The following is a 19689-nucleotide window of genomic DNA, read 5'->3' on the forward strand; positions in this document are numbered from 1 at the left end:
AAAACCTGCTTGAACATCTGGGAGTTCACGGTTTACATACTGCTGAAGCCTGGCTTGGAGAATTTTGAGCATGACTTTACTAGCGTGTGAGATGAGTGCAATTGTGCGGTAGTTTGAGCATTCTTTGGCATTGCCTTTCTTTGGGATTGGAATGAAGACTGACCTCTTCCAGTCCTGTGGCCACTGCTGAGTTTTCCAAATCTGCTGGCATATTGAGTGCAGCACTTTCACAGCATCATCTTTCAAGACTTGAAATAGCTCAACTGGAATTCCATCACCTCCACTAGCTTTGTTCGTAGTGATGCTTTCTAAGGCCCACTTGACTTCACATTCCAAGATGTCTGGCTCTAGGTCAGTGATCACGTTATCGTGACTATCTTGGTTGTGAAGATCTTTTTTGTACAGTTCTTCTGTGTATTCCTGCCACCTCTTCTTAAGGTCTTCTGCTTCTGTTAGGTCCATACCATTTCTGTCCTTTATCGAGCCCATCTTTGCATGAAATGTTCCCTTGGAATCTCTAATTTTCTTGAAGAGATCTCTTGTTTTTCCTATTCTGTTGTTTTCCTCTATTTCTTTGCATTGATCACTGAGGAAGTCTTTCTTATCTCTCCTTGCTATTCTTTGGAACTCTGCATTCAGATGCTTATATCTTTCCTTTTCTCCTTTGCTTTTCGCCTCTCTTCTTTTCACAGCTATTTGTAAGGCCTCCTCAGACAGCCATTTCGCTCTTTTGCATTTCTTTTCCATGGGGATGGTCTTGGTCCCTGTCTCCTGTACAATGTCACGAACCTCCGTCCAGAGTTCATCAGGCACTCTATCAATCAGATCTAGTCCCTTAAATCTATTTCTCACTTCCACTGTATAATCATAAGGGATTTGATTGAGGTCATATCTGAATGGTCTAGTGGTTTTCCCTACTTCCTTCAATTTAAGTCTGAACTTCGCAATAAGGAGTTCATGATCTGAGCCACAGTCAGCTCCTGGTCTTGTTTTCGCTAACTGTATACAGCTTCTCCATCTTTGGTTGCAGAGAATATAATCAATCTGATTTCGGTGTTGACCATCTGGTGATGTCCATGTGTAGAGTCTTCTCTTGTGCTGTTGGAAGAGGGTGTTTGCTATGACCAGTGCATTCTCTTGACAAAACTCTATTAGCCTTTGCCCTGCTTCATTCCGTGCTCCAAGGCCAAATTTGCCAGTTACTCCAGGTGTTTCTTGACTTCCTACTTTTGCATTCCAGTCCCCTATAATGAAAAGGACATCTTTTTTGGGTGTTAGTTCTAAAAGGTCTTGTAGGTCTTCATAGAACCGATTAACTTCGGCTTCTTCAGCATTACTCGTTGGGGCATAGGCCTGGATTACTGTAATATTGAATGGTTTGCCTTGGAAACGAACAGAAATCATCCTGTCATTTTTAAGATTGCATCCAAGTACTGCATTTCGGACTCTTTTGTTGACCATGATGGCTACTCCATTTCTTCTAAGGGATTCCTGCCCACAGTAGTAGATATAATGGTCGTCTGAGTTAAATTCACCCATTCCAGTCCATTTTAATTCACTGATTCCTAGAATGTCAACGTTCACTCTTGCCATCTCCTGTTTGACCACTTCCAATTTGCCTTGATTCATGGACCTAACATTCCAGGTTCCTATGCAATACTGCTCTTTACAGCACCGGACCTTGCTTCTATCACCGGTCACATCCACAACTGGGTATTGGTTTTGCTTTTGCTCCATCCCTTTATTCCTTCTATAGTTATTTCTCCACTGAGCTCCAGTAGCATACTGGGCACCTACTGACGTGGGGAATTCCTCATTCAGTATCCTATCATTTTGCCCTTTGTTACTGTTCATGGGGTTCTCAAGGCAAGTATACTGAAGTGGTTTGCCATTCCCTTCTCCAGTGGACCACATTCGGCTGTGGTCCATGTGATCAGATTGGCTAGTTTCCTGTGATTATGGACACCCCATAATTACACTTCATAGATGAAACTACCATAACTCTTCTTTCCTCCAATAATGGATGAAAAAAAACCAACTTCATGATGTTGAGTAAGTTACCATCAGTTTAATGTTTCTGTTTAATTATTTTTAAGGGAGTATAATATACTTATTTCATACATCATTGTGAGAATTTAAAATCTATTTTTTTTAAATGACATCCTCAGATGATTAGATTTCTTGAGTGTAATAGAAAAGTTATTAGAAAAGAGTGTCCTCAAATAAAACTAACTTTAAAATACTTGGGTGCAATCTCAAAAACAACAGAATGATCTCTGTTTGTTTCCAAGGCAAACCATTCAATATCACAGTAATCCAAGTCTATGCCACAACCACTAAAGTTGAAGAAGCTGAAGTTGAATGGTTCTATGATGACCTAGAAGACCATCTAGAACTAACACCAAAAAAAAAGATGTCTGCTTCATCATAGGGGACTGGAAAGCAAAAGTAGGAGCTCAAGAGATACCTGGAGTAACAGGCAAACTTGACCTTGGAGTACAAAATGAAGCAAGGCAAAGGCTAACAGAGTTTTGCCAAGAGAATGCACTGGTCATAGCAAACACCCTCTTCCAACAACACAAGAGATGACTCTACACATGGACCTCACCAGATGGTCAACACTAAAATCAGATTGATTATATTCTTCATGGCCGAAGATGGAGACTATACAGTCAGCTAACAGACTGGTTCCAAATTGGGAAAGGAGTACGTCAAGGCTGTATAGTGTCATCCTGCTTATTTAACTTATATGCAGATTACATCATGAAAAATGATGGGCTGGATGAAGCACAAGCTGGAATCAAGATTGCTGAGAGAAATATCAATAACCTCTGATATGCAGCAGATAGCACCCTTATGGCAGAAAGTGAAAATAAACTAAAGAGTCTCTTGATAAAAGTGAAAGAGGAGAGTGAAAAAACTGGCTTAAAACTCAACACTCAAAAAACTAAGATCATGGCATCCAGTCCCATCACATCATAGCAAATAGATGAGGAAACAATGGAAACAGTGACAGACTTAATTTTCTTGGGCTCCAGAATCACTGCAGATGGTGACTGCAGCCATGAAATTAAAAGATGCTTGCTCCTTGGAAGAAAAGCTATGACCAACCTAGATAGTATATTAAAAAGCAGAGACATTACTTAGCCCACAAAGGTTTGTCTAGTCAAAGCTATGCTTTTCCAGCAGTTATGTATGGATGTGAGATTAGGACCATAAAGAAGACTCAGAGTAGAATTGATGCTTTTGAACTGTGGTGTTGGAGAAGACTCTTAAGAGTCCCTTGGACTGCAAGGAGATCCATCCAGTCAATCCTAAAATAAATCAGTCCTGAATATTCATTGGAAGGACTGATGCTGAAGCTGAAGCTTCAATACTTAGGACACGTGATGCAAAGAACTAACTCATTGGAAAGGACCCTGATGCTGGGAAAGATTGAAGGCAGGAGGAGAAAGGGATGACAGAGGATGAGATGGTTGGATGGCATCAAGGACTCGATGGACAGGAGTTTGAGCAAGCTCTGGGAGAAGGTCATGGACAGTGAAGCCTGTCATACTACAGTCCATTGATCACAGAGTCAGACATGATTGAGTGACTGAACTGAATGAAAGTTACTCCTGTGATTAAAGAAATGTGATACCTAGAATAAATATATAATTTTAATTGCCATCATCCTGAAATACATATTTACAGCTGCTTTTGCCACTTGGAATTATACTATGAATTGTTTTGCTATATGCAAGTCTTTTAAAAGTATTACATTAAAAATGGAATTTTTGTGTCACAGTATATGAGATATTTAAGTATTAATTCATATGCTCAAATTTGTTAAAGAAATTTTGAACCAGTGCATAAACCAAAGACTATAAAAATATAGTCATGCCTTTACTAAAGGTAGGACATTTAAAAAAATACTACTGCCAACTTATTAGAAGAAAAATGGGATATTTTAATTTGATATTATTGCCGTGATCACCATAAAAATCTTTTACAATATTTGCATTGCGTACTTTTTATTAGGTCACTGTCATGAGTCCTGTATATATTTTGTACATAAAAAATTTTTCACATTGTTTTGTTGAAATTATCTTTAGGAATGGAAATTCTTAAATATAAGTAAGAAGGTATGTGTGTATATAAACATAAACTCATGCAAATATTTTATTAATAATAGTGGTATTATAGAATATATATAAATTAAAGTATACTTATACATATACAAATACAAAATAGTTATTAATAATACTATGATATATTCTATACAGAATATATATAATCAAGCTTCTTATGAAGCTTTAGTTTTAATGTCAATATTTTAATCAATGATAAAAAGAAGTCACCATCACACTTTATAGACTCAAATTTATTAGTAATTTTCATTGCTATCTTCCATTCATTGCTATCTACCATTCAAAGCTCTGAACAATATGTCAATTTTGATTTTGATTTCCTGGTATAACTTTTTCCTTCTTTTTACTTTTAAACTTTCATTTTGTTTTAGTTTAGGTGTATCTTTTGTGGATTCTAACTTATTTCTGATTTAATTTTAGAGTCTATATATTTATTTAATTAATTAATTTTAAATTTTGGCTCTGCTTGGTCATTGTTTCTGCACATGGGTTTTCTCTAGTTATGGCGAGCAGGGGGCTACTCTCTAGTTGTGATCATGGGCTTAGTTGCCCAGTGCCGTCTAGGATCCTTCTGGACCAGGGATCGAACCAATGTCCCCTGCGTTGGCAGGCAGACTGTTAACCAGCACTTGGACCCCAAAGCAGCTCAAGTCTCTACATCTTGACAGACAATTTTAACTCAATTATATTCACTTTTATAAACTGGCTTATACTTTATGCCTTAGAGTACATTTTTAAGAGGAAAAAGGATTACTTTCATTCTCTTGAATAGTGTGTTTTCCTTTCTTCCTTGTTTTCATACACACTGTATAACCAGTATGTGCCTTGGTTGTTTTCCCCTTTGAAAAAAAAAAGAGCAATTCATACCAGCCTGTATGCTCCCAGTTCGAGTTACTGTATTCTACTTGGATTTACCTGAATTCCTCTACAGTCTTTACCTCTAATTCTAAGATGAAGATGAAGGTGATACAACTTATGTTCTAGTAATTCATGGAGAGTAGTAAAAGAACTAAGACTGTGGAAATTCCTGCAAGGACATTTCTCATTGCTGATTTCTTCACTGTGCTTGGTGAAGCTACCATGCCACAGACCATTTTTATCAAACAGGTTTATTGAGATATAATTTATAAACCATACAATTCACCTGTTTAATATGTACTATTCAATGTTTCAGTATATCCACAAGTGAAGTAAAGCCGTTCAGTTGTGTCTGACTCTTTGCAACCGCATGGACTGTAGCCTACCATGCTCCTCCATTCTTGTGATTTTCCAGGCAAGAATACTGGAGTGGGTTACCATTTCCTTCTCCAGCCAATCTTCCCAACCCAGGGACTGAACCTGGGTCTCCCACATTGTAGGCAGACGCTTTACTGTCTAAGCCACCAGGGAAGTCATATCCACAAGGTTAGGCATCTATTATCACATTTCCCCAATGTTCTTGCTGTTTTGCCCAGCCTGGACTCCAAGTACAGAGTATGCATATATCTGGCTTTCTTCATAATGTTCCAGTGGACAAACGCTGCTTGCAGATCTTACTTTTGGTGTTATCACACTAGCTCATGGGTTTATTCATTCAACTATTTGATAAAACTTCTGACTCATAACAGCCAAAAAAAAAAAAAAAACCTCTGAGTGAAGTTTTCCTATCTTATTGTTTTTATTCATTCTGAACAACAAATCAGAAGCTATTAGTAGGCTTCCCTAAGACATATTCAGGAATGGGATGTGTAAATTATTCCTCAGCATCTTCCATCAATGTGGTCATGGCTGTACATTGTATAACAGAACCTTCTTGAATGTTGTGGCATGTGGAATACATCCTATCCAAGCACTGAGAGTAAAAGGGTACGTATTTTATATAATTTTGCTCATTTCAACTGGCTTTTAGATTCAATGAGGAAAAGAAGAGGATGGATTAGATAACTGTCTGGACTGCTAATTCATTTGGAAGTCTAAGGACAATTTTAGTATTTCATATTTAAGACATAAAATTAAAGAAATAAGAAAAAAAGAGAAGTAACATTTTCATTGAGCTCTACATTTTGTTGTCATAAGCATTGAAACCACTTCAAATAAGTAACAAATGTGGTATTTTTTTCCTTTCCATTCCAGGAGTGACAAATAAATTTGATATTTGATCTGATATTCATTTATTTCAAAGATGAAACATTGTTTAACTTGACATTTCTCAGCAACAGCAACAGCAGCGCTGTTCAAACGAATACATGGAAGTACATAAAACAAAATGAAGACAAAGAACTCGTTGCTTTTTCTTACCTTGGTTTAAAGGAATAATTTTCAAAATTCTCAAATTTCTCATAATTCTAAATACTGAAATGAAATTTAGAGGTGAATATCTTGAAATATGCCTGTGGAATTAAATTAAAGTCGTTTAGAAATCACAATGAGTTTATGTTACTGACATTTGGCTTTTTGCAATATTTTAAACTTGTTTCTAAAACCAGACATCCAAATGTTCACTTGCTTTCATTATTGCATTTTGCAAATAGCTTTATTATTGATAAGAAGGGAAAGATTTCTACAGTGCAAGGTAATCAAGTAAACAATCTACAAATTATGAGAATTTATAAAAGCTCGACACTTTGAGTAGTCAAAATTTCATCAAATACTCTATAATATGTTCATATTTTGCAATCTTAATTGGTTTGAAAAGATAGTTAAAATAAGAAAAATACATAGTTTTGAAAGGAATACGATTTAAGTATTTAAACTCCTGGGTGCTGATAATGATGGTGATGATGATGACAATGGTGATGGTGATGGTAGCAGAAGTCAAAATGTATATTGGTTAAGGACACAGACTCTAGAGCCAGACTGCTGGTATAGAAATATAGGCTCTACTATTTACTAGTTGTGTGATATGAAAAAATTACTTAACCTATTTTGCTTCAGTTTCCTCAAATGTAAAAAGTAAGGATAAGGGTCCTTTCTAATTCTGAGGATTTGGGGGAGATTAAAATCAGTGTGTAGTTCATAGCAAAGCACCTTCACATACTAAGAGGCCTTAGTTGCGTTAGCCAAGTTTTAGCTAATAGAAATGGCAAGAAGAGAAATAATACTAGTGATAGCAGAAGTAGTGATAATAATTTCAATGATATTAGCTACTATTTTTTGACTGCTCACAACATGGAAGAAACTAATCATGTACTTTATAAAGTTTATTTCTTTTTAAAAAAAATTGACACTAACTCTACAAATAGAGTATTACTTTAAATTATTTTTAACAGGAGTTTGATGCCTGTGACAATTTCTTTAGCCATAAAATAGAGTACATTAAATAGAAGGATTGAAAAAACTTAATACACATGTAAATTATTAGAATTTAATGTATCATTCTAGAAAAATGTGCATGTGTATAAAATATCTTATTCTGATAATTAGAATATTTACTGTTCTCAAGCAATATAGATTAACAGAATCAAAAATGCTTGAATCCTTTCCTAAGTCTCCAGGATACTTTCTGGTCACTGAACATAATCAACTCAAATGCAAAAAATTCAACCTCTATTGCTTTTGCTTCAGGTAGAAAACAGAGATAATATCCCATTCCTTAATTTTCAATGCACAGTCAGGACTCGTTCAGTTGGAGCTGCCTAAGAGAACTCACCATGTCTATGATTTATGAATTGTTCTGTACGCACAGAATTTTTACAGGCAGAAAATTCTGTCAACCTCAATGTTTCTTTATGAAAAGCATTTTCTTAGCAAGCAAACATGATGTTTGCAACTTAAAAGGAGTACTCACTCAAATAAAGTTACACTGAAATCAAGCCAGTTCCATGAATCACCAAAGAAATAAAAAGGTCCTGCCCAGATGCCTCTTGCAATGAGTTTTACAAGTATTTCAAATGTATAAATTCCAAGCAAAGTATTCCTGCAGAAAAAAAATTCACATAATTTTCATATGACTTTTCATATTAAAAATGAAACCAATATATCATAATTCTGAAATATATGTCTATGATAATTATTTGGCAATCAATCAACCAACCAACTAGACAACCATAGGATAGGGCTTTAGTTAGGGCTTCCTGAGTCTTAGAGCAATAACCATGAAATTTGGCTATCAATTTTTTTTCAACAAATTTTACCTCAGGGTTAAGTTTATATATATTTAAGTAAAGAACAAATACAAAATATCAAATTTATCCCACATTGGGAGTCCAGCAATAATAACTGAAATGTAGGCAAGTATGAAAGAACTTATTATCTACATATACAAGGATTTTTACAGTGAACCAGTATAATACATATTTGCCTTCCAAAGTTAACTAATTTTAAGAATAGAAACCCTGAGGGGTGGCATCAAGGTATTCTTTCCTAGAAAATGTAATGGGCCTTTCCATTTTTGTATTCTAATGTAAGGTAAGCTACTCACACCCCTCAGGAAAGAGAAGTAGAACAGAAAGGAATAAAAAGGTATCTTTCTAAAGAACAAACAGGATAAAAGTTATCTGAGTTTGAAACAAATCTGGTGTGGGACTGCAATCGTAAAGAAACTCTGCAGCACTGAAATATATCAATCATTAGAATAAAAATAAAGCCTCACTTATATGATACCACAGACCTAAACATATATATAGCTAAAGGCTCAAGCATCTGTATCATGTTAACCTAACATGCTGGGAAATAGAAGCATTTAAAATCCAATTAAGAGTAATGATGGGAAGAAAAACATTAAAATTGATTAACAACATGTGTATATATTTTATTCAGAAAATTCATCAACTGTGGAATATGTACAAGTATCATATTATGTACAATGTATATTACATGTAAATTATAAATATTAATTTATACCATGTTATAATACGTAGTATATAATATACTATTACACAACGTGTTAAATATAAAATATAATCATATATGCGATTATACATAATAAAATTATATAACTTACTGCAATGCTGGCCCCCATTTTGGCAAATCAGTCATAGACATAAATATGCAGTCAGTCAGGACACTAACCAAAATGAAGAGTCGGAAAAAGGTAAGTTACAGTCAAGGAACAATAGTAATAAAAATAATGTTTGAAACACATTTTTATAATCTGTTTATATGTATATACACACATGAAATCACATAGTTTCTTAAGCTTTAAAATATGTACTATTTATATTGAAAAGTAATGAGGATTAAGATTTGCTACCACTACTTGTTTGCACATTTTAAATGTATTTTCCAATATGGAACACACTGGAATTATAACCAAGATTTCAGTTTGACATAAAATGATATGTTAATTAAAAAGAGAAAAAGACTGCAGCAATATTTGAATAGAATAGTTGCATTTGATGTTAGTACAGTTTAAAACCAACAGAGAAGGATATGGATGTACCAAAATCTTAATGGTTGCTCTTCTAATTGAATTGAAAGGAGACAATGTACACCAGGTAGCACTGAATCTGAATATTGTTCTCTTTTTATTCAATACTATGAAAGTCTATAAGAAGAAAAAATGAAAATCAAGTGAAATTAGAACTGAGAATTATGATCTTATCAATTATGCAACATTTTCCAATGACCATTTCAGTCATGAAGTCTAACATTTATACTTAAATTTTGATATTCATTTACAGATTAAATCAAATGGAAAGGTTTTTAAGCTAGTTTTTTTCATATTTAGGCTTATCTACCACACTTTTTTGCCAGTGTTCTACCTAAGAAAACCATTTGCACACACACCAATCCTTACGTTTTCCTGCAGAACTGATGTAATAGAAAGAAATCTATAGCTTGATGGCTCAAGAGTATCCATTTTAGCATACTAAAATTCAATAAATGTAAAATAAGTTAATTTTATTTTGAAGCAAACAAGGTATGAGACTGCAGTAGTAAAAGTGACCCACCCAATGCATGCAAACATTATCTTAATCATCAGTAATTTTCTGTGGTATATAACCATGCTTGTATGTTTTCATTGACATAAATATATTTAACACAAAAATTTATATCATGTAAAACTAATTGAAGTATTACATGATATACTTGTATATTGAAGTATTAACCCACCCCAAAAAGAAAAATCAAAAATGTCTTAAAAAGGACTTACACATATATATGTATATGTGAATATATATGTGTGTAAAATACAGATACACATAATATATGTGTGTATGTATGTGTATATATAAACACACAGTATTATATACACACACATATATGCACTTTTGTTATACATACATATCCATTTGGAAAATTCATTCATGTGCTGTATGCATAAACATATGCTGTTGTTGTTGTTTAGTCCCTAAGTCCCATTTGACTCTTTTGCAACTCCATGGACTGTAGCCCTGCCAGGGTCCTTTGTCCATGGAATTTCCCAGGCTAGAATACTGGAGTTGGTTGCGATTTCCTTCTCCAAGGGATCTTCCTGACCCAATGACTGAATCCATGCACCATCAGGGAAGCCCTCATATTACACATTGCAAACATTATATAGACTACAATATAATAACATTATATAATGTATAGCATAAAAGGCACATAAGGATGTTGAAATCTTTTTAATATATACATTTATACTGTAAAATGTCAACATGCTTCCACCAAGCAAAGTATTTGAAAGAGTTGTGATTAACAGAGTGATCTCTTTGCCTTCCATCCAGTATGCATGCTAAGTCCCTTCAGTCTTGTCTGACTGCGACTCTATGGACTGTAACCCACCAGGCTGCTCTGTCTTGGGATTCTCCAGGCAAGAATACTGGAGTGGAGGGTTGCCATGCCTTCCTCCTGGTGATTTTCCTTATCCAGGGATCCAACCCACATCTCTTACATCTCCTGCATTGACAGCTGGGGTCTTTACCACTTGTGCCACCTGGGACTGATTCATTTTCTTTTCACTCATTTGGTAAAATCATTGAATGCACTACAATATCAAAGAATATAAAATTACATTTGTCCACAATGGGGTTAATTCTTCCCTCCCCCAAGTTTGACCTTTTTTAAAATAATTACTTCATTTTTGTCAGAAGCTTTCAAGCTCAGAACCTTGGCATTATTAATCAGTCTTCAAATCCTGCTGTTTCTTCTCACGTGTGTTACCTCTGTCTTCAAGGCACTCTTAGAATCCAAACTTCTTGACTTCAGGCCTGGATTATTCTCTCTCCTATTTCATCTTTCTGACTCTATCACTACCATGAAATAGTAATGTAGAAGTCTCTAGATTAATCTTATTTAAACATTGCATTGATCACATCAGTACTTTGGCCATCACATTAAAACCATGTTGTCATCTCCATTATCTCATCTTATTTCCCACAATTTACAACAACTACAGGGTTCCAGTTCTATCATCAGCCCATCTCTTTCTTATTTCAGAATTAATCTCTGCTCTTGCCTGTTCATAGATTTTTGCCTTGTAAAAGCTGAAGTGTTCCTGAAGCAGTAATTCAAAATTCTTCCAGCTTTGTCAGTTCACACAGATCTGTCTTTTCTAAGCAAATCATTTTTATTTTTACTATTTTGTGCTTCTTGCTGAATTGTCAAATATTTAGTAATTTTCTCAAATCATTCTGGGAATAAGATAGGATGTGACTGTATGAGTGAATAAAATTTATGAATGAAATATAGTTTGGTTTTATTTCCCTAACTACTGAGTAAGCACATCAAGTTGAACAGTTGAAACTGGTATAGATATAATTAAAATTTTATATTATAGTTATTTTAAAATCAATACCCTTAAGTAGCCAACCATCATGCTCCCATAAAATGAAACATTAAGGTATGCCAGTACAGCTTATTACATACAAAGTACAGTTATCCGAAACAAAGTAATCTACCAGGCAAATAATCAGTTTTGACAAAAATCTCAAATATGTGTGAAATTTCTTGTCCAGTTTTCTATAACTTAAAATTACCTCTTCACTTATTCTTCTGTCTTTTTTCATTCTTTCTCAATTACAGTTTTTTGCATGTCTGGAAAGTGAATAAAAATATAGCCATAGTAAGCTTACTTAATCCTTACCCTTTTATTAGTGTAGTATGGGTCCACATCTTCCAATGGCTCTGACACCATTGCTTGAGGAAGATTTCCATAAACAAATGGAAGCTCTTTTCCAACTTCCAAGTCACAGTTCGGATTTAAATCTTTGTCTTCCTCACTGGGCTTTTTAGCACTGTGCTGTTCCATAACTTCAAGACACTCTCTCGTGAAAGGGACCAGGCCCTTAGGTTCTGGGGAAGCCATTTTCGATTTTGCCCCTGCAAGAAAAGTATTTTCTTCATTTCTATATAAGATTTGGATATAATAAAGAAAAAAATTAAAGTACAAAAGGCTAGGCTATGAATGAAAGAGAATGGCAAACAATGCAGTCAATGAAAATTCCTGCATTTAAGAGAAATTTGAGTTATTAAACTTGGTTTTGTTTCCCTTAATATTAGACTTAATTTGTAATTTCATCAATAACTCATTCTATTTCATTTACTCATCCATTCAATCCCCTTTCTTTTACTGAAATCTGCCTTTCAGTTTCTCCCCTGTAATGAAAAAGTTCTAAAGTGGCTACAGATTGTTGGAAGACCAAACCCAATCATTTCACTCTCAGCTGTATTTAGTCATTGACTAGACTTTGCTTCTCTAAAATCAATCTTCATTGGCTCTGTGACCCACTCTTCTGTATCTCTTCCTACAGCTCTGATCACTTCCTTTGACTTAGGTTTTCCCCCAAAATTTCAACTTTGATATCCTTTAAAGTTTTGCTTTTCCCTCTTTTACCTAATCTTTTTGATAAATACATAGGCAAAGACAGAGTTTTAACTACTATAAATAGGTATTCACCAAGTACATTTCCCAAAACACGCCCTTCCCTCAGTCATCTATGTATCAATCCACCAATGACAGCAATTTAACAAGTAAAAACAAAATTAGTTGTTTTTTCCCAAGACTAAAACCACTCTTTAACCTAACAGTCATTGTAAAATTACATATAAACTCAATATTTTGAAAATTACTCATAAAATGTTTTTCTTTGTCACGAATTCCTTAGAAAAAAATAATTTTCTTACAGTAGTTTTCCATCAGTTATTTAAATACTGTCCATTGTTCATACACTACATCAAGGTAGCCACCTTTGTAATTCTATCTCTGGATTGCTCTAGTAGTCTTTACAGGCTTCTCTCAATTCTAGTCTATATCTATTTCAAGTTATTCTACAGGCCACTTGAATTAGTCTTCATTAAATATAATTTCATGTATCACTTCTCCATTTATAAAACTTATTCTTTCCTTTTACATAGAAATATGATCTTTTGCTGATTTTTTCCAGCCCAATTTCTGTCAAAACCAACTCTTCAAGTGACTCTACTCAGTGACAACTGACTATACATTCTCTTTAACCCTCAGTGCAATTCTACTATTGCAAACAATGATCAGAAATTTTGTACTTGATATTTCAGCATTTTCAATATATATATTTTGTCTCTTATAGTGCCAGCCTTAGATAAATTTATCCTATTGATACGGTATGTCATAAGACAGAAATAACATACATATGTAACATACACACAGATACACTAATCCAGAATTTTCCTCTGTTGTGTAAAATTGAGTTTTTTAATAGTTGAATCCATTACTTGCTATTAGTGGAAAGTAAGAAAAAAAAATAACTTGGTTAACAATAATGGAGTATAAATAATTGTGAGAATCAAACTATCACCAGCTTTAAATAAGTGGTTTGTAAGAGATATTTTAACTATACAAATGATAATCTCCAGACATCCAAGGAAAGGACACATATAGTCCATTTCTTAATCCTGAAATATAAAAATGGAAAATAATCACTGGGACAACTCCTTATACATTTCATGACATCACAGTTTTATTGACTTTTCTTTTAATCCCTACTGCATTAGGTATCTAAAGACTGACTTTCTATGTTCACTTCCAAGAATGTATATAGAACAAAATGCCACCCCTGCTTGAACTTTATTTGATTTTTCAATTTAAGCTCCCACCTATAAATTCTATTTCCAAAAATGTAGACAAAAAGATACTCTATCCAATGAACTTATTTTCCCTTGGTTCAGTCATTTGTGACCACAGAGAGGGACATTTTCATAATAGCAATGTCTGCTTATGCCCAAGACTCTCAAAGGATATTGCAAGGATGGGGTATTAAGCAATTTTAAAGAGAGAAATATGGAATAGAAATATTAACATATAATCAACTTGGAACCCTCTCTGTAAGTTAGTGAAAACTAACAATTGAACATCAAAAAATTTACCTATTTTTCAAATAACTTGCTTTAATCATGCACAAAATACTTATTAAAGGACCATTAATAATTGTTTATTACATACCATATGCACATATAAACACAATGCTCAAAATCCTTCAAGCTAGGCTTGAACAGTGCATGAACCAAGAACTTCCAGATGTACAAGTTAGATTTAGAAAAGGCAGAGGAACCAGGGATCAAATTGCTAACATGTACTGGACCATAGGAAAACTAAGGGAATTCCAGAAAAACATCTACTTCTGCTTAACTGATTACACCAGTGTCTTTCACTGTGTGAATTACAACAAACTCATTGGAAAAGACCCTGATGCAGGGAGGGATTGGGGGCAGGAAGGGAAGGGGACAACAGAGAATGACTGGATGGCATCACCAACTCGATGGACATGAGTTTGAGTGAACTCTGGGAGTTGGTGATGGACAGGGAGGCCTGGCGTGCTGTGATTCATGGGGTCGCAGAGTCGGACACGACTGAGCAACTGAACTGAATTGAAACTGAACTGAGAAAATTCTTAAAGAGATGGTAAAGGACTGATGCTAAAGCTGAAACTCCAATACTTTGGCCACCTCATGCGAAGAGTTGACTCATTGGAAAAGACTCTGATGCTGGGAGGGATTGGGGGTAGGAGGAGACGGGGACGACAGAGAATGAGATGGCTGGATGGCATCACTGACTCAACGGACATGGGTTTGAGTGAACTCCGGGAGTTGGTGATGGACAGGGAGGCCTGGCGTGCTGTGATTCATGGGGTCGCGGAGAGTTGGACACGACTGAGCGACTGAACTGAACTGAACTGAATACCAGACTACCTTACCTGCCTTCTGAAAAACCTATATGCGGGTCAAGAAGCAACAGTTAGAACCAGATATGGAAAGAGGAGAGTGAAAAAACTGTCTTAAAACTCAACATTCAAAAAACAAAGATCATGGCATCTGGTCTCATCACTTCATGGCAAATAGGGAAAAACTGGAAATAGACAGACTTTTTTTCATGGGCTCTAAAATTACTGTGGATGGTGACTGTAGCCATGAAATTAAAAGATGTTTGCTCCTTGGAAGAAAAGCTATGAAAAACCTAGACAGTGTATTAAAAAGCAAAGACATCACCTTGCCAACAAAGGTCCATATAGTCAAAGCTATGGTTTTTCCAGTAGTCATGTATGGATGTGAGAGTTGGACCATAAAGAAGTCTGAGTGTCAAAGAACTGATGCTTTCAAACTGTGGTGTTGAAGAAGACTCATGAGAGTCCCTTGAATAGCAAGGAGATCCAACCAGTCCATCCTAAAGGAGATCAGTCCTGGGTGTTTATTGGAAGGACTGATGTTGAATTTGAAGCTTCAATACTTTGGCCAACAGATGCAAAGAGCCAACTCACTGGAAAAGACTCTGATGCTGGGAAAGATTGAGGGCAGGAGGAGACGAGGGTGACAGAGATGGTTGGATGGCATCACTAACTCAAAGGACATGAGTTTGAGCAAACTCTGGGAGATAGTGAAGGACAGGGAAGCCTGGCATGCTCTCATTCACGGGGTGGCAGAGTCAGGCACGCGTGAATGAATGAATAACAATAACACAGTAATACTTCACATATCAAATTTTGTTGAGGGGAGTCAAAATGCTTTGAATCAGTACAATTTATGAAGACACACTACAAACAACTGAAGTTTTCTCTTACTTACACATAGAATCTTCCTTTAAAATTTTAATAAGCTTTCAAAATTGTACTCCTTACATGGAATTCCTTGAATTGTTCCTTAATCGCTCATGGTTATAGGCTAGTATAAACAAAATCACAAACTTAGGAATTAGACCTACAATGAAATCCTAAATTGTATTACTAATTCTGTTCTGTTTTTAGAGGTCTCAGTCAAATTACTTATATTCTTGAAACTGTCAGTCATAAAATTAGGATCCTACTCAGGTTAAGTAACGATAAAGTCAGTGTGAATGAAATGCCTAGTACAGTGATTGGCACATAATAGGTTCAAAGTAAACAAAAATTTTTAAATGTGATATAATTTTATATTTTAGAATGATTGGTCAAATTTAATCAAATAATAGTATAGTGGCAATACACATCAGGTTTTGAAATTTGAACCAAAACTGCATTTGTCTGCACAAATGCAGCCAGTATATTTTTGCAGTAGAGAAAACTGCCAAAGGGATTTACTTAACAGTAATTGCAATATAAATCAATGCTGATTTTGTCTACCTAGAAAGCTAATATAACCTTTATCTATACTGAAGGAAACTGGAGGAGGCAGTTACTCTCTCTTCTGCTGTACTCCATGACCACACCCAGAAGGTATGCCTGTAAACTGGAAGGTCTTCAAATGGGATCAGAATGTTGATAAAATTCAAATCATTCCATCTATAGATGAGTTATTCATTGACTGTGACTTTAGAACTTTCCAATCCTAGAATCTTTGAACTGAATTTTCACAGAGTATCATATGACCTAAAAGTTTGGGCTAAATATTAGATAAACTAAACCTATGCAGCATTGAATGAACAAAATCAAAAGCATTTTACAAATATCATTTCATATTAAGTAAAAATGTTTCTTTTATATTTTAGGGATACATTCCAACTGCAAAGAAACATTATTAAGTTTATGTGTATAAAAACTATTGTCCTTAAAAGTAGATACAAAGGGATGTCAAACTTATTGCAAAGATGCTACCATTAATGAAAATATTTTTGGACACCACCCATAGAAACCTCAGAATTTAATTTGTCAGTCAGTATTCTTATTGTATGGGCTTCCCTGGTGGCTCAGATAGTAAAGAATCTGACTCCAATGCAGGAGACCCAGGTTTGATCCCTGGGTGGGGAAGATCGGCTATAGTCCATGGGGTTGAAAAAGAGTCCGACATGACCGAGTGACTAACATACACACACACATTCTATGTGTATAGTCCAAATATAATCCTCTTTTTCTTTCTGTTATCACTTCATAGCACAACAATCTTTGATTCCTCAGTTTGCCACCTACTAGCTATGAGACTTTAATAACACAGCCTGGGTAAACTTTGGAACCCCTAACGTATCTCACAGGGTCATCACTGTGAAACCAGACTATATACGTAAGCCTGCTCCACAGTACTGACTACCACTGTTAATTCTCTCTCCCTACCCAGCCAATTACACCAAAAGACTTCATTAGTCATAATTTTGATGTTGAATTAAACTACATGGCTGTTGACTAGATTAAATAGATAGTGGACACTGTCTTCTATAGTATGACAAAGAAATGCAAGCACTTAATCAAGTGAAACCGGCTTGCATATGACTTTTAGACAGCTGAGTGCAGATTGTAAATTATTAATCATTAAATCATAATTCAGTAAAAGCATTTCTGTGGGGAATTTATGAAGTATGATCCAGGCACTATGTTTTCTGGTGAGTGATTTTAATATAGCACAAATGCCTGAAAAATATAGAAAGATTAACAGTTAATCTTTCCATTAGACTGCTTTTCTAAAAAACTGAATTGCGAAAGTAAGATTTTGGCAAGAATTGTATCAAAGTCAACTCAAGTTTGGACTGTAACAAGTATAATTCAAAACATGCCACATTTATTACCTGATGATTTAAAGTGGCACAGCTAGAAATATTTCTACATACGAGGACAACAGAAATATTTCTACATGTGAGGACTGACTGAAAGGCAGCTGTTAGGGCAGATCAAATATCTGATGAAAATAGCTACTGCATTACCACGTGTATATAAGCTCTAACCATGAAAAATTGGTTCAGCCTTCACTCCACTTGCTGCATAACTAATTTATATTCTTGGATTTTTCCTGTATTGGAATATCTTTACCCCGGTATAGCTAACATTTTCTTTAATCCAACTTTTTCTTGCCCCTAAGATTGTGTCACTCCTTCCTGACTTAAATGATTGGATTTTTGGTTCTTGTCTTTACACTCTCTACAGCTGTGTTCTGTTCAGGGTTTAGCCAATTTTGGTTATTTCTCCTCATTGTGTGTGCCAACCCCTTCACAGATCACTGCCTTGTCATGGCGAAGGGGCTTGCATAACTCAATGAAGCTATGACCATGCTGTGTAGGGCCACCCAAAATGGACAGGTCACAGCAGAGAATTCTGACTAAATGTAATCCCCTGGAGGAACGAATGGCTAAGTGAAGCAGGGCAAAGGCTAACTGAATTCTTCCAAGAGAATGTACTGGTCATAGCAAACACCCTTTTTCAATAACACAAGAGATGACTTTACACATGGACATCAAAAAGTGGTCAATACCAAATTGATTATATTTTTTGTAGCCAAAGATTGAGAAGCTGTATACAGTCAGCAAAACAAGACTAGGAGCTGACTATGGCTCAGATCATCAGCTTCTCATAGCAAAATTCAGGCTTAAGCTAAAGAAAACCAGGAAAACCACTAGGCCAGCCAGGTATGACTTAAATCAAATCCTCTATGAATATGCAGTGGAGGTAATGAATAGATTCAAAGGATTAGATCTAGTAAACAGTGTGCCTGAAGAACTATGGACTGAGGTCCATAATATTGCACAGGAGGCAGCGAACAAAACTATCCCAAAGAAAAGGAAAAGCACAAAGACAAAGTGGTTGTCAGAGGAGGCTTCACAAATAGCTGGAAAAAAGAAGAGAAGTGAAAAGCAAGGGAGAAAGTGAAAGGTACATACAACTAAAAGCTGAGTTCCAAAGACTAGCAAGGAGAGACAGGAAGGCCTTCTTCAATGAACAGTGCAAAAACAGGAGAAAACAACAGAAGGGAAAGACTAGACATCCCTTTGGGATAATTAGAAGTATCAAGGGAACACTTTGCCCAAAGACAGGCACAATAGGGACAGAAACGGCAGAGACCTCGTAGACACGGATGAGATCAACAAGACATGGAGAGAATACATGTCTTTCCTCTGCACAAAAAAGATCTCAGTGAACCAGATTACTAAGATGGTGTGGTCAGTCACCCAGAGCCAGACATTCTGGAGTGTGAAGTCAAGTAGGCCTTAGAAAGCACTGCTATTAATAAAGTTAGTGGGTGTGATGGAATTCCAGGAGAGCTATCTATTCAAAGTCCTAAAGGATGATGTCATCAAAGCATCACATTCAGTATGTCAGCAAATCTGGAAGACCCAGCAGTGGTCACAGGACTGGAAAAGGTCAACCCTCATCCTAATTCCCAAGAAGGGTAGGATCAAAGAATGTGCTAATTATCCAACAACTGCACTCATCTCCCATGCTGGTGAGGTCATGCTTAAAATCTTGCATGCTAGGCTTTAGCATATGCAAATGAAGAACTTCCAGATGTC

The 19689-nt window shown here is 35.5% G+C and overlaps 1 protein-coding gene across 1 annotated transcript in view; it reads right to left on the minus strand.

The window, feature by feature from the left end:
- The window catches only part of SCN7A (sodium voltage-gated channel alpha subunit 7), an 84169-nt gene that overhangs the window by 53108 nt on the left and 11372 nt on the right, over positions 1-19689 (minus strand). The window contains exons 2-6 of the mRNA XM_088829855.1: positions 12118-12353; positions 9482-9594; positions 9052-9141; positions 7897-8025; positions 6408-6499 (exon numbers count right to left, since the gene is read on the minus strand). Coding sequence (XP_088685981.1) covers positions 6408-6499; positions 7897-8025; positions 9052-9141; positions 9482-9594; positions 12118-12353 — 660 coding nt within the window. The remainder of the gene's footprint in view (positions 1-6407; positions 6500-7896; positions 8026-9051; positions 9142-9481; positions 9595-12117; positions 12354-19689) is intronic.

The sequence above is a fragment of the Moschus berezovskii genome, chromosome 2 (genome assembly GCF_049115385.1).
Source record: "Moschus berezovskii isolate FMDL1 chromosome 2, NW_MosBer_1.0, whole genome shotgun sequence".
NCBI classification, from domain to species: domain Eukaryota; kingdom Metazoa; phylum Chordata; class Mammalia; order Artiodactyla; family Moschidae; genus Moschus; species Moschus berezovskii.